General features: G+C 39.1%; 1 protein-coding gene across 3 annotated transcripts in view; it reads left to right on the plus strand.

Annotated features, from left to right (window-relative positions):
- The window catches only part of Mrpl1 (mitochondrial ribosomal protein L1), a 56,126-nt gene that overhangs the window by 15,462 nt on the left and 25,989 nt on the right, over positions 1 to 14,675 (plus strand). For all 3 annotated transcript variants that reach the window (XM_021162828.3, XM_021162829.3, XM_029477417.2), the window contains 4 exons: positions 637 to 898; positions 3,185 to 3,268; positions 4,582 to 4,653; positions 8,581 to 8,692. In XM_021162828.3, the coding sequence (XP_021018487.1) occupies positions 637 to 898; positions 3,185 to 3,268; positions 4,582 to 4,653; positions 8,581 to 8,692 (530 nt within the window). The remainder of the gene's footprint in view (positions 1 to 636; positions 899 to 3,184; positions 3,269 to 4,581; positions 4,654 to 8,580; positions 8,693 to 14,675) is intronic.

Here is a 14,675-nt window from a genome sequence, read left to right on the forward strand (position 1 = left end):
TACCTTTGGGCTGTTATGAATACTGCTGCTATGGACACCTTTGGGCTGTTATGAATACTGCTGCTATGGACACCTTTGGGCTGTTATGAATAGTGCTGCTATGGACATTTTTTATGTTTTTCTATTTTTTGAGACAGGGTTTCTCTGTGTAGCCCTGGCAGTCTTGGAACTTGCTATGTTGACCAGGCTGGCCTTGAACTCACAGAGATCAGCTTGCCTCTGCCTCCCGAGTGCTGGGTCTAAACATGAGCATGTATGAAGTTCTCTTGGGTGTATATCAAGACTGACTTTGTTTCTTCTCCTCAGTCTTGTCTCTCACAGCTCTTCCCTAACTCCTAGGCTGAGCTAAGGGTCTTTATAAGACCCTCTTAAGCGTCTATAATAACATAGTATGTCGAAACTTTCTACCTCTGTATTTCTCCTTTCTCTTTTGTAAGCTTCGGAAAAATTGCAACCATGTTTCACTCACCTTGTACTGACCAGAAACAGCACAAATTCATTGGTATTTGTTGAGTTAGGGAAACGATAAAGCAGTGTGTGCTTTTGAATTTTTCTGTCTTATATAAATCAGCTTTTTAGAAAAGGTCCCCTTGAATACATTCTGATATAACTGACCTTAATATATCTTCCTTTAAGGCCTGCAAGAAAAATTAAAAAAGGTGCCAAGGAAAAGACACCAGATGAAAAACCAGTAGAGGATATAGAGAAAATAAAGTCATATACCTACATGGAAAGTGATCCTGCAGATGATGTCTACTTAAAACGCTTATACCCACGGCGGATCTATGAAGTAGAGAAAGCTATTCACTTACTTAAGAAGTTTCAAGTTCTGGACTTTACCAATCCAAAGCAAGGTGTTTATCTTGACTTAACATTAGATATGGCATTGGGGAAAAAGGTATGTAGACCTGTGTTTATTAAAGTAGATACATGAATTGATCTTAATTTTTAAAATTCTAGGTGGAGGAGGAGGTAGAGGACATGTGATTTGAAAGTTGAAGTGCAGATACTAGAGGTGGAAAGGTTTGCACCAGGTTCTCAACCTGTGGGTCGCAGCCCTTTTGGGGTTGAGTGACCCTTTCACAGGGGTCGCCTAATACCATCAGAAAACAAACATATTTACATTATGATTTGTAACAGTAAAAAATTACAGTTATGAAGTAGCAACAAAAATAATTTTATGGTTAGGGTCACCTCAGCTGTGTTGAAGGTTCACAGCATGAGGAAGCTTGAGAACAATAGTTTACACAAAGATGGGAGTTGGGAAGGGGTGAGTGGAAAAGAACAACCAAAACTAAGGATGTATCAAAAACCACGGGGAGACCAGCTACTTCATAAGCTATTTATAAGTAAAACTTAAAAATGCCCTAAAATCACCCCCTAACCCCATTTGGTTTTCTAAGACAGGGTTTCTCTGAATAACCCTGGCTGTCCTGGAATGAATTCTCTCTGTAGATCGGGCTGTCTTTGAACTTACAGAGATCTGCCTGTCTCTGCCTCCCTCCCAAGTGCTGGAATTAAAGGCGTGTGCACTTTAGCGTGAAAAATATGAGCCTTCCTAAGTGTAAGATGTGTTGAAAGCATGCCTAGAAGTTGGACTGCTTTCCTTGGATTCATTGCTTTGCTTATTTTTACATTTCAGCATGCTCACCTTTATCATAGAGGCATAAAGTGTTTGGTTCACATAGCTCTGTTCATGGTGAACTATGATAATGCATTTTAGTTAGCAGCACTTTGCATTCACTTTTCATTTAAATCTGTAGTAATCGCAGGAAGTCCTCAGTCATTCCTGTAGTTCATAGCATTGTCCTGCAGGTCCTCAGGCATCATTTTGAATATGGAATCTACTTACAGGCTCACGATACTAAAGATACAGTCTCTGTCTTAAGTTTGCTCTGTTTTGTCACCTCAGTGCTGGGAACTGAGCCCAGGGCCTTGAGCACCAGGCAAGCAGTCTATGCTTGTTGTTAATGCTTCCCATCAAAGAGTTGTGTACTGAATCAGTACTCCCCAGGGGATGCTAGTGTGGTGGCTGTTTACCTCTGGAGACCTTACAGAAATCAGTTGTGATGTGTTAATAGGAGTGCCGATCAATAAGTCTATGGATGGCTAATAATGTAGAGGCTACTTAAGAGTGTATGCCTTCTGGTCTGAAAAAATCCCTAGGAGGCAGTTGCTGCTTGGAAAAACTTTTCTAAATATAAACTTTCAATCAGTTTTGTCAGAGAAACAGTCCCTTTTTTCTCCTGCCAAGCATGTGAAGGGCCTCGAACCTGTTTTCATAAGAGCTCTCCCTCAGAGGCCTGATCCTGTGAGGGTCAGGTAGGAAGCTTCCTCCCCCAAATACCTGAAGACAGGAATTCTGAGGTCTGACAGGATCTGTATGTGTGTGCCCGTCAAATAATACATTGTTTATTTTGGAATTTTCAGTTCACTTCTCAAATGTATTAAAGGGATGGTGATGTCAGTTACACTAAAGAAAGAGAAGACCCTTTCAGTCTTGGCATTCTTTTGCAGATCTAGGGCTTCTATTTATAATTGCCTGGAGCCATTGAGTCCACTAAGGGTGAACTACTGAGCAGGTCAGTTGCACACTGCCCTTGTTCAGGATGTCTAGCTGTTTTCATCATCTTCCTTGAGTCTGAAAACTGCATTTAAAATTTTAATTCAAGGTAGCAAGCATCCATTGATACCCAGAAAGTGGAAACTGTTGTACAAGTTGCTAGGGAGATGTAGATAGCTATGAATATACTTGCAACATTTGAGAACCTATGATAAATGGTAGAAACCTCACGAAATGGGGTGTGATGTACACAAGGGAGAGTTAGTTTCTGATTCTTATTCTTATTCTTCAATAAGGAAATACGTAATCCCTTGAACTTTAAATTATGATCAGAAGATAGTAAGGAATAAAGGGGTGGACCTATTGTAGATTGAAAGATTTAAAAGCCAGAGTTGGAAATGGTGCTGAGTTCCTATATTCCCAGCATTCAGGAAGCTGAGGCAGGAGGATCTTGATTTTTGAGGTCAGCAGAATAGCCCTATCTATCCAGCCAACAAACCAAATAACCAAAACAGCCTCAAAAAATTAAAAATAAAAATGTCAGTTTTGTTTTTTATAGGATACAGAAAATAATAGAGAAGATAAACTTTTTGTAATTGTTTCCCCTCTGTGTATGTTTAGAAAAAAGTGGAACCATTTGCCACTGTTATTGCTTTACCACACCTTTTCTCGTCAGAAGTCAACAAAGTTGCTGTGTTTACAGGGGTAAGTAACTTTGTCAACAATTTTATAATTTAATTTTTAAGAGATTACACTAGTCAATAAAGAGAGTAATGGAATGTAATTAGAGAAAAATCCTGAATTAATATCAGTTCTTTAAAACGCAAAGCAGGTTGGTTACTTCTTTGCAGTTGAACCGCTAGTCTGAGGGAGAGATGTACCCAACACTGCTGCCACCATTAGTACTGATCACAGCAGTGCTGTTCCAGAGAACCTGAAGAGAGCTGTGGGCTCTGTCAGGTGTCTCCAGCTTCCTACTCAGGCTCCTCCAAAGCACACAACAGAGACCAGGGCTGTGCGGCTCCAAAAGCACAGCTTAAACAAATGCTTGCCCACAGTGCCAGCAGCCACAGCATGGCAGGCATGTGGTCTGGCTTGGCGGGCTTCTGTATTGCTGACATTTGTTTCTGATGTGCTAGTGCGTTTGCTTAGTTTTTCCCTTCTTTACCATCTGAATTTCATAACTGAGACTTTACACATTTTCTCTGTCTTCCTCTGGAGGAAGACAGTGTGTTCTTTGCAGTGAGTGGGGCTTATAGTTGTCAGACTGCCACAATGCCACAGTAACTAAGGGAGAGATATATTCCCAGAAGGCAGCGTGATAGAAACGGAACATGTGCCAGGGCAATCAGCTTTTCGTCCAAGTTGGCAGGTGTAGCTACATTTTGTGTTTTCATTTCTTAAAATTTTCCCCTTCATCAGTTTTATAGAATATAAGTTAGTAAGATTAACTGTATTTTAAGTTTTTACTTTTGGGAGGTGTGTATATTGGTAGACCAGCTACTTGTCACTTTGCTTGGTTTTTGTTTGTTGAGACAGTCCTCTACAGAGTCCTGGCTGTCCTGGAATTTGCTGCTTTGACCAGGCTGGTCTTGAGCTCAACAGCGATCCTCCTGCCTCTGCCTCCCGACACTTGCTAGGTTCTTTTTTTTTTCTTTTTTTTCTTTTTTGGTTTTTCGAGACAGGGTTTCTCAGTGTAGCCCTGGCTGTCCTGAAACTCACCCTGTAGACCAGGCTGGCCTCGAACTCAGAAATCCACCTGCCTCTGCCTCCCAAGTGCTGGGATTAAAGGCGTGCGCCGCTACCACCGCCCAGCACTTGCTTGGTTCTTTATATGACATCAAGGTATATTTCTGCTGCCAGTCAAATACTCCAGGGACATACAAACTGAAGTTCTTAGACTCTAATGTATCTAATTAAAATTAAACAATTTTTACTTTTAATTGATATTTCTAACAGCTAGTGTCAATATAATGAATCTGTTTAAAAATAATGTGTAAACTGTTGTATTTTGGTAGAATGCATCAGAAATTAAAATAGCAGAAGAAAATGGAGCTGCGTTTGCAGGAGGGACAGATCTGGTTAAGAAGGTACCTGTGTTTTATGCTCATTTCTTATAAAGATTGTTCTGATCACTCTACTTCCATTATTTATTTATTTATTTATTTATTTAGTGTTTATAGGGTTTTGTCTGCATGTAAATCTGTGTCTCATATGTGTGCCTGGTGTCCTTGGAGGCCAGAAGAAGGTGTGGGCTTCCTCGGGACTAGAGTTACAGACAAACAGTTATTAGCTGCCATGTGCTGTTCAGAATTGAATCCAGGTCCCCTGGAAGAGCAACCAGTTCTCTTAATTTCTGAGCCATCTCTCAACCATATACATTCATTTTTTTTATATTTGCACATGGTCACTAGGGTTATATGTCGCCAAAACAGTTAGTAGGCTTTATAAAAAGCGGAAACACTTTGTACTCTGTTCAGTTTCAAATCTAAGAAAAAGCCACCAAAGCTCTTAATCATTGATTACGTCATTCTTTGATTTGTTTATAGTTCACTGTTGTTATGGAGGTTTTGTGAGTAAAACATACAGGCCAATATTACTCAGGTTTTGAATGTGAAATTTAAAATGAAATCCAAATATTCGTACACGCAAATGTTCCATTCATGTTTTTAAACCAAGTGTGTTTTTCTTTCTGGGAGTGAAAGTATCATAACTTATCATTTAATCTTCATAGTGTGGTATTTCCTCTGAACATTTACTCCCCGTCCACTTGAAGGACTTAGCATGGTCACTGAGGAGTGAGTAAGAAGCCCACCTCAGAAAGGAAGGGCCTGGGGAGCCTTGTAGGAAGAGGCATATAGTTACTGTAAAATCACAAAAGGGTTTTCTTAACATTTCAAAGAAGAGTCCTTCTTCTAAAGACGTTAATTAAATTATATTATGGATAGAGGTAGGCGAGAGGGAGCTAGGAAAACTGCTTTGAAAATGTATCCTCTGTTAAATATATAATGTTTTTGCTTGACTCACTGGGCTGGTCCTTTAGGGAACATGGCAGCTGAGTAGTGTTCTAAGTCTGATGGTGATTTTAATTTTTTTTTAAAGGGAATTGGAGATAGTTTATCTTGGAGTCAAATTTGAATGACCAAGGCCTAGGAAACACAAGAGTTGGTTGTTCTTCCATTTTATATTCCTATGTGGAAGTAGTTTTGTTACCAGTGAGGAGTTCTTTTTCTTTGCCGGTTGGTTAAAGGATTAAAAGGCAGGGAAATTCTAAAGGGCAGCAGTTAGCAGCAGACACAGCCAGTAGGTGGGGAAAGGTCTCTCTGGGGTGAGGAAATACATACACCCACAGTACAGAGGGAAAGACCCTTCACAAAGCAGAGGGGGGAGCTCAGGAAGTTGAAGCCCAGCTTCTCCTTCTCCTTGAGGGTTGCTTTGAGGATCTGCCTCCCTTCTTTTAAGGTCTCTGTGTAAGCATGTCCTGATCTGGCCTTGAACTTGGTGAGCCAGTCCAGCCACAGGAGGAAAAGCCCACGGGCCTTTGTAAAACCTTAAGTAAATTTCCAGTGAGCTTACTGGAAAGTAGGAATGGATCTTACTTTAAAATAGGTTTTGGCCGAGTCCAAGTATAGTATCTTGTTCTTTCTGGCATATCATTTTAATTCTTTAAAAAGTACTAGCAGTGTTTTAGTTGATAAAGAGCAAATATACTGCATGTGCTTGGGAATCTGAACGTGGGCTTGGCCTCTGCAGTCAGAAAACTAACCTCAGCAAGCCCGTGCTGCTGCCTTTCCTCCAACTTGCTCGCTCGCCACCCTGTGAGAGTGTCACAGGGGCCACAGCCATTCCTGTAGCTGCGGCCACAAGTTACTCATTCTCAAGGATAAAGCAGTGGGGGAGAATGTGGTGCACTGCCCTACTGTTCATAAAGGAAGTCCTAGAAAGAGAAACCCAAGTAAGAAAATCTAATGGTGACTTTTGGTATATAAATATTGTAGGTACATAATTTTCCTTTAGGAGCCCTAGTGCTGAATGCATTAGAGAAACAGTTCTGCTTGGGTAAGTGATCTTATCCGGGATGTTCTTCCATCATGTGTGTGAAAGCTTCCTGTGGTACATTTAGAAGGTATTCATTCAGGTTATGAAGTAAGTTTAAAACAGGGTTTTCAGTTAAGATGACTTGATTTTCTAGCACATTTCTATACATTGATATTTATTCATTTATTGTAATGCTGGAGGTTGAATGTGGGGCCTTACCCAGGTACACAAGTGTTCTAAGACCAATAATGCTTCAAGCCCTAATTCCTGCTTTCATAAATTAGTATTCTGTCCTCCTTAGCATTTAGCTGGAGAAATGGCTCAGCAGTAAAGAGCACTGGTTGCTCTTATAGAGGACCCAGGTTCAGTTCCCAGCACCTACATGGTAGCTCATAACCTTCTGTAACTTCCGTTCTAGAGAATCCTATGCCCTCTTCTGGTCTCCATGGATACCAGGAATGCATGTGGTACATAGACATACATGTAAACAAACACTCATAGCCATAAAAAATATGAATAAAATATTTTTTAAACAGAAAGAAACTGTAAAGGAGGCTATACTTACTGAACTTTGAATCATTTCTAAGATCTTAATTTAGTTATTAAATTCATTTCATTTTGAAATGTCACACATATATTTGGCTCAGAGAGATCTGAATGTAATGGTTTTTCTTGTCTGTAAAAGCATAATTTCCATCTACAGATTTGTGTTATTCTAAGATGTGTTCCTAAGGTGCATGTAGTGCAGCATTCACAGATAATTTTTAACATAAAGGAACATGTTGTAGAGTTAGTTTTAGCAAGCCTGTTAATGAAAGACTTACCTACAATTCTTTGGCATTTCAAAGTTGTCTTTGTTTCCTCCATGTTCTTGGGGATGGGGACCCTGGTTCTAGAACCCCACTGCCTGTGTTTGAATGCTGGCGCTTCTCTTAGGAGACACATGCCGGCTCCTTCTCACAAGGCCCTGGGTTCCTCATCTAAAATATTTAGTTAATTTTAATACCTGCCTTGAAGGATTCAGTGGACTAAACTGTATAAAATATGTGCAGAATTCACAATTCATATGTTCTCACTTAGTATGCCATTATTTTTAAGAGGGGTACAGTATGTTATTCAAAGGAACACCAGTAACAGGAAGATAAAATCCCAAATTATAGCCTAATTTTTCCAGAGTTCAGTTTCTCTGAATTCATTAACCCCAACCAAGGCTTTGGATGGGTAAGGTTTCATGTAAATAAAAATAGTTGCTACTGGTGAAAGATTTGTACCTCAGCAATATTTTGTTTTAAAAAGTTATTTTACTTTATCATCAACTAAACTTTTAAGTAGAGTATGGTATGGTGGTATAATAATTATTTTGGGCACCAGCCTAGATTTATCAACAAATCCAGTAAAGCCTGATTATCAATCCCTTTGTTTTGAGAATCAGAATAGTGTTTGTCTGATAAGCTGTAAGTGGGCTTATCTTTGTCCTTTTGCCTTTTGGTTTTATTATTGGTAACAAGGAGAATTTTAACTCAGATCTTTGGGAAAATAATGATAAATTCAGTTCTTTTGATGCACTAAGTTTAGAAAGTTAGTGGTTGCTAGTGAATTTGGCAACTAGGAGCTATTTTGCTTGTGATCTCATGAGAAATGTTTATTTCTCTTCAGTTGTAATAGACATGAATTCTGCTTTGGAAGCTTTGTCTGAGTTGGACACATATTGATGTTGTTTTCTAGCTTAGAACTGCATCTTGCCTAGCATAATCTCACAGCAGAATTAAAACCATTAATTTTGTTTAAAAATACATGTAGCTATTTTTAAAATATAACAAAGTGTTTTTGCTTCTGATGTTTTTCGCAACTAGGGACTGTATTTATATAATTCTGTGTTTGAAGAAAAATATGCATAATAGTTCTTTTTTGAATCATGATGAAATTGCTTATGTCCAAAACATTATAAGTTTTTCATGTGTTCTTCCTCTGGTTTTTAGATCATGGATGACGAGGTTGTTGTGGACTTTTATGTAGCTGTCCCAGAAATAATGGGTGAACTTAACCCTTTAAGGAAGAAACTGAAAAAAAGATTTCCAAAGGCTACTAGAAGTAAGAAAGAATGTTTCTTCTTTCAGTGTTATCAGCAACTCTTTATACTTTCATTTGTAAAATACAAAGCTGCTGCTATGTTTGTAGACCAAATGTTATGCCTGATATGACATTTGAGATTGATGTTGCAAGAATATGTAGATTTTATTTCCTATTTGGCATTGATATTATAGGAGTGCAAATCAGTTATACATTACTGGAATACAATACCTGCTAAGAACATTGACATCATGACATTCTGTTGTGTTGACTTTTATATTTCTTTATCAATATAATGTATATGCTCATTTAAGACTTCAGCTTGTTCGTAAATATATATATGAGTGCTTGGCTCTATAATTGTTTCTGATTAGTAGAATTTTTCTTTATGAGTACTTCCTTCTTAACAAATACGAGAGAAGCTGGGTGGTGATGGCACATAGCTTTAATCCCAGCACTTAGGAGGCAGAGGCAGGCAGATCTCTGAGTTTGAAGTCAACCTGGTCTACAAAGTAAGTTCTAGGACAGCTAGGGCTGCTACACAGAGAAAACCTGTCTCTAAAAAACAAGCAAACAAAGAAACCAAACAACAAAAAAGAAGTATAGTGAGAGAGGTAATGTTGTTACATAAATGCTGTGTTATAAAATGAGAGATACAAATTGATCAGTTCTTAAGGTACTGTGGATATTGACCGGGGTTTGCTTATAATCTAGGTGGGGACCTCAGCAGTACATCATGAATGAGGTGACATTAAGATATTCCAGTATAATCAGATGAACTGACTGAGACCTAAGTAGAAAGAATATATTAACACAGGCCTGAAGTAGGCTAGAAAGGATAGGCTGGCTCTGAGAAGTATCAGGCCCTTTTGGCTCCACATTGATAATGAATAATGGACACATTGATAATGAATAATGGAAGTGAGTAATGGGATGTGAAGTTGGGGTGTATTGACGCTGTTTTGAGGAAGTCTTTGAGTTAGGAGTTAATGGGCATGGACTTACTGTCTATTCAGCATGAATCATTCAGGTGGTGTAAGGTGTGATGTGACATCATCTGTTCTCTAGAGTGTCCGGAGACATACTGGTTTGGATTGGAACTGGAGTAGGGAGCCCAATTAGGCTGCAAGGACAGGGGATGGATAGGGGCAGTGTTCAAACTCTGTCAGTTCTGCGTGGTGAGAACTGGGAGAGACAGTGTTAAAGACAGGACTTATGACTGAATAGGAAGGGGGTGGCTGAGAGGGAAAGAGAGGCTTGCCTTGTGAGGTTCCCTTGACAAGTGGTGTTGTTAACGAATCAGGGGCACGTGTACAAGCACACACAGAGAACATGTGTGGTTGTTGTAGGTGCTCCTGGATGTCTGGTATGTTTTCTGTTAGGCACTGCAAATAAAACAAGGGTTTTAGTTATTTAGTTATCTGTTTTAGTTATTTTTTTTCAAATTTCAACTCTAGTAGAGATAAAGAAAAAAACATTAACTAAAATTCTTCATATGTATTAGCTATTAAGATATCATCTATTCATGGTCTAAGAACGATTCAAATGGACCCAAGTTCTTTTATTGTACTATGGTTTTGTTATTTTTGTAGCCTGCATTAAGTCACATTGGTATTAGATGTGGGTGGGACTCAGCATTTTTGATAGATTTCCATTGCAGCTACCTTTGTTGTTATGGAATCAGATTCATATTTTTCCTAAGTCAGGCCTGAAATTGAATATTATTGGGGGAAAAAAGGGAGATTTGCAGTCCTTAGAGAAAATATGTCCCAGAAACAGACTTGATTTCTAATTAAGCTCAAGTCCCAGCCAGTGGCGCTAATGGAGGCAGTGAGAGGTGAGGCTCATGGTGCCCACTGGTGCCCACCTGCACCCGATTGGCCACTGACTGCTGCTGTCCCACTCAGCTGTCTGCCGCCTTTGCTGTTCTCGTCTCTAGAATCCACTGGGTTCCATTTCTGCTACTGTATTCTACTCTATTCATTAGCAATCCTGTTGAGGTTAAGTCTAAGGTATTCAAATAACTTCCTTATTCCAAATGGCAAGTTTCCTGTTAAAGTGTTTCTTTTTTTCAGGGGGATTTACTTTATTGCTACTTTCATAATGAACCACACCTTCCACCTGCCATGGGTGTCCTCAGTGTGTATGACCCCTCCCCCGACAGTGCTTTAACAAGGCTCCTGGAAGAATGACAGGGCCCCCTTCTCTAACATTTTCTTTTAGCCCTACAGGGTCTGCTCAACAGAATCAGCAAAACATTTGTGTTCTTTAAGCATGAAAACAAACTCAGCCTGTCAGAATATTCAAACAGAACACACCAGATGTGCATGGAAACAGGTGGCACTTGGATTGTGCATTTTTAGAGATTGCTTCGATTCATTTCAGAATGTTTGATTCCTCCTAGATCCAACAAAACACATTAGGTAAAATAGAAATTAGGAAGCTACAGTGAGAACCAGACACTGAGCTGAGCTTGTCAGTTTCCATCGTGCCTCAGTTTAACTAACAGGAGTGGGTGTGGCCATCTTGGCTAGATTTTAGTTTCTTAGATAACTATAGGCGATTTCACTTTTCCAGGGTCCCATTTGGCATGGTTTCTCAGTACTTCTCTCTCTCTCTCTCTCTTTCTCTTTCTCTCTCTCTCTTTCTCTCATTTCGCTGGCCCTTCACCTCTCCAAGAGCTCTGTGTAATTCTTTAGTCGTCATTGTAGACATGTTTCCTTTAGTGTGATGTGTGTGTGTTCATGTGTGCATATACTGAGGTGTATGAGTACATATGTGTGCATGCATGTGGAAGCCAGAGGTAGATGTCTGGTGTCTTCCTCAGTCACTCTCTCCACCTTAGGTTTTTGAGCCATGATATGTCACCTTATAAAAGCTGACTGCTTTCGCATGGGTAACACTTATAAATGCTAAAATGGCAAAACCTTTAAGTACTCTTCAGGACTTGAAAGAATGTTTCATGTTCCCAAGTATCACTTCTGTCACTGAAGTTGGACTCTTAGGTTATATGAGGAAAAATACAAAAGAGTTTCTACTCCCTACTCCCCCTGTGCTAATTTAAAAACTAGTCATCTGTGAAAGAATCCATGAACAAGTAGGTACTGCAATAATAGTGGATGAATTATGAGTGTTTTATGGATAACACTCCTGTGAAGTTCGTTTTCGTTATTTCAACTCTAGAGACTGCTGTGCTGTTTTTCACACATGCACATGACAAATTCTTTACTTTCTTGGGTCTTGGGTTTGTTTGTTTGTTCGTTTGTTTTGTGTCTGCCTGTAATATGTGTTCAAGTCTTACTATTAGAGTAAAGATACCTTAATTTTATCTGTTGCTATTGTCTTGTGGCCTAGAATAGTATCTGGCCCAGGATAGTCAACTCTAAAATGTTTGTACAATTAATGACCATTTAATGCAGGATTCAGTTGAAGGAAGATACAGAGTTAATAACTTGGCTGAACCATGGATTAAGTATAATTTATACACTTTAAAAAATAATTGTGTCTATGCTAATTGAACATCTGGTGTGGGCCTAACTGGATATGGTGATGACTTTGAACACCAAGGGAAAGCCTTTGATGTCATGGAATTAGCAATTGTACTTTATGCAGTTAACTTCAGCACTTCATCACCCCAGATTTGTCTAGTCAGACAGAGAGCACTCACCTGCCATTCAGGCCTTTGTGTGAGCGAGCTGCCCTTGCTGGATGGTCTTAGTTCTTTGTCTTTACACCAGTCTTTAAACGTAGATGCCCTCAGTAAGTGATTTCCTCCACTTCGTTACAGCCACCGCTCTCACAGTTACCTGAAACAGTGCTCCCAGCTGTAGTCACTGATCTTGTTTTCCCAAATCCAAATGTCAGTTCTTAGTTTTCACAATTTAATTCTAGCTCACTTCCTTCCTTCCTCCCTTCTTTCCTAGCTTTTTCCCTTCCTTCCTTCCTTCCTTCCTTGCTTGTTTACTTCCTTGTTTCTTTGTTTTCTTTAGAGAAGGGAAAAAAGAAGTTATTTTAGGGAGAAGAACTGACTCTTACTTGGAAATGGTAGAGAACATTGGAGGGAGAGAAAGGCGAGGAGGAGAGGAGAAGAGAGTAAAACACAGAAAAGAAAGCGAGAGCAAGTGGGTGTTGGTAGATGATTCGAAGCTCAGCAACCTGATGGTTGGATAGAATAATAGAGAGCATACATCTCCCAGCCTTGACTTTATACCTTATCGTGACCTTAAGTGAACATTGTAACAAGGAAATGGAGACAGCAAATCACTGAGAATCAGTAATTCTTATCTGCAAAGTATGTTTCATGATAGCAAATGCCCAATATTTTTTTTGATAATGTAAGCAGAGTTTAGAACAAATTAGATATACAAAAAATTCATACTAAGTGTAGACCACTTTCCTAAGATTCATTTGCTCGATTGCTTTATGGGAACTTATACATGGATCCATATGTCACTTCTGTAGTTATGACCTGCTTGTTAAATAAGTGTGTAATTATTGAGTGTCAACTATGTTCTGAAAGTTGAAAGATTAAAGGTCAGTTCACATTTTTAAGAAAATACACATCGATAGAAATGACAGAAGAATAAACTTAAGCATTAAAGTGCCGTGGGTACTGGGAAATATACAACATATTTATGGGGATGAGTAACTACTTCTTAGAATCAAATTATGTAAAGAAGATAGAGGTTGAGAGGCTAATCATAAATAGGTATTTCTTTTCCTAATGTGTGGACTACATTCTAGGCAGAAACAATGGCTTCTTTAATGTAGAGAAGTCAAGCAAGAGTGGGTGTATTCTTTCTTTACCATTCCACAAGGATTAGATTTTATCCTCCATGTAGAGGGGACCCACTGAAAACTGTGTTCAGAACCATGAGATATGGCTTTCTTATTGGAATGAATACTCTGGGGGCATGTAAGTCATGGGACGGACATAAGGATGTAGAAACCTCCACGGAGAACATTGTGCAGACTGTTGTAGTAGTCCAGATAAAAGAGGAAAGGACACATGTGCAATGGTAGTGAAGACAGAAGGAGAAGCTTCTGAGGAATGCTGAAGAGGTAGACAAGAACAATTGCTCATTAAATATGAAGTGTTAAGCGATCTGGGATGATTCTCTAGTTTTGGTCATAAGTAGCATAGAGGATATTGTTCTAAATACAAATATACAGGAAGTTAACCAGGTTTTAGCATGACACGCACCACACAAAGTACAGATGACCAAGGAAAAGATTACCTGGTACATATTCATATTAACATGAAGTAGTTTGAGATTTCAGACAAGGTGAATGGTTAAAAGGCACATAGCTTAAATCTAAATAGTGGGATAAAAGAGGCAAAAAATGGCTGTATAGGAGGAGCAGAGGAGCAAACACGGTGAGACAGTAGAAAACACATAAGTTGGGAATGGACTGCATACTCCAACCAAAATGCAATGCATGAGATAGGGAGAAAGCAGGCTCTTTGTACAGTGTCTGCAGAATAAACACTTTGAATACACAAATAAACTAAATAGTTATAAGCCATGAAAACAAGTAAGAGTAAGAGAATGCCATTGGCTATGCTAATGCCAGACAAAATAGATCTTTAAAATGAGAACAGATACTGGAGAAAAGTTGGATAATCTATAATAATAAAAGAACATACTCATTTATAGACAGAGCCCCAAAATATATGAACAGAATCAGAAAGAATTAAATAAAATGACTCTTAACAATATTCTGTTCTACCCACAAATTAGTGTCTCATTCAGCCATCATCAGAGACAGTGTCTCCAGCAGGAGATGGAAACTAATACAGAGACCCATAACTGGCCAGTGTGCAGAGAGTGAGAGACATTGGAGCACTCAGTTCTAAGTGGTGTGTCAGTGAAATGCTCCACTCACGGTTCTGGAATTATGCAGAGGAGGAGGCAGAAAGATTTTAAGAGCCATAGGGGATGAATGATACCAAAAAAACAGTGTCTTCTATATACTGTGGCAGCATGCACAGGGCTTGTATATA

This window comes from Mus caroli, unplaced genomic scaffold, assembly GCF_978045245.1.
Source record: "Mus caroli unplaced genomic scaffold, Mus_caroli_1 scaffold_4, whole genome shotgun sequence".
Classification (NCBI taxonomy): Eukaryota; Metazoa; Chordata; class Mammalia; order Rodentia; family Muridae; genus Mus; species Mus caroli.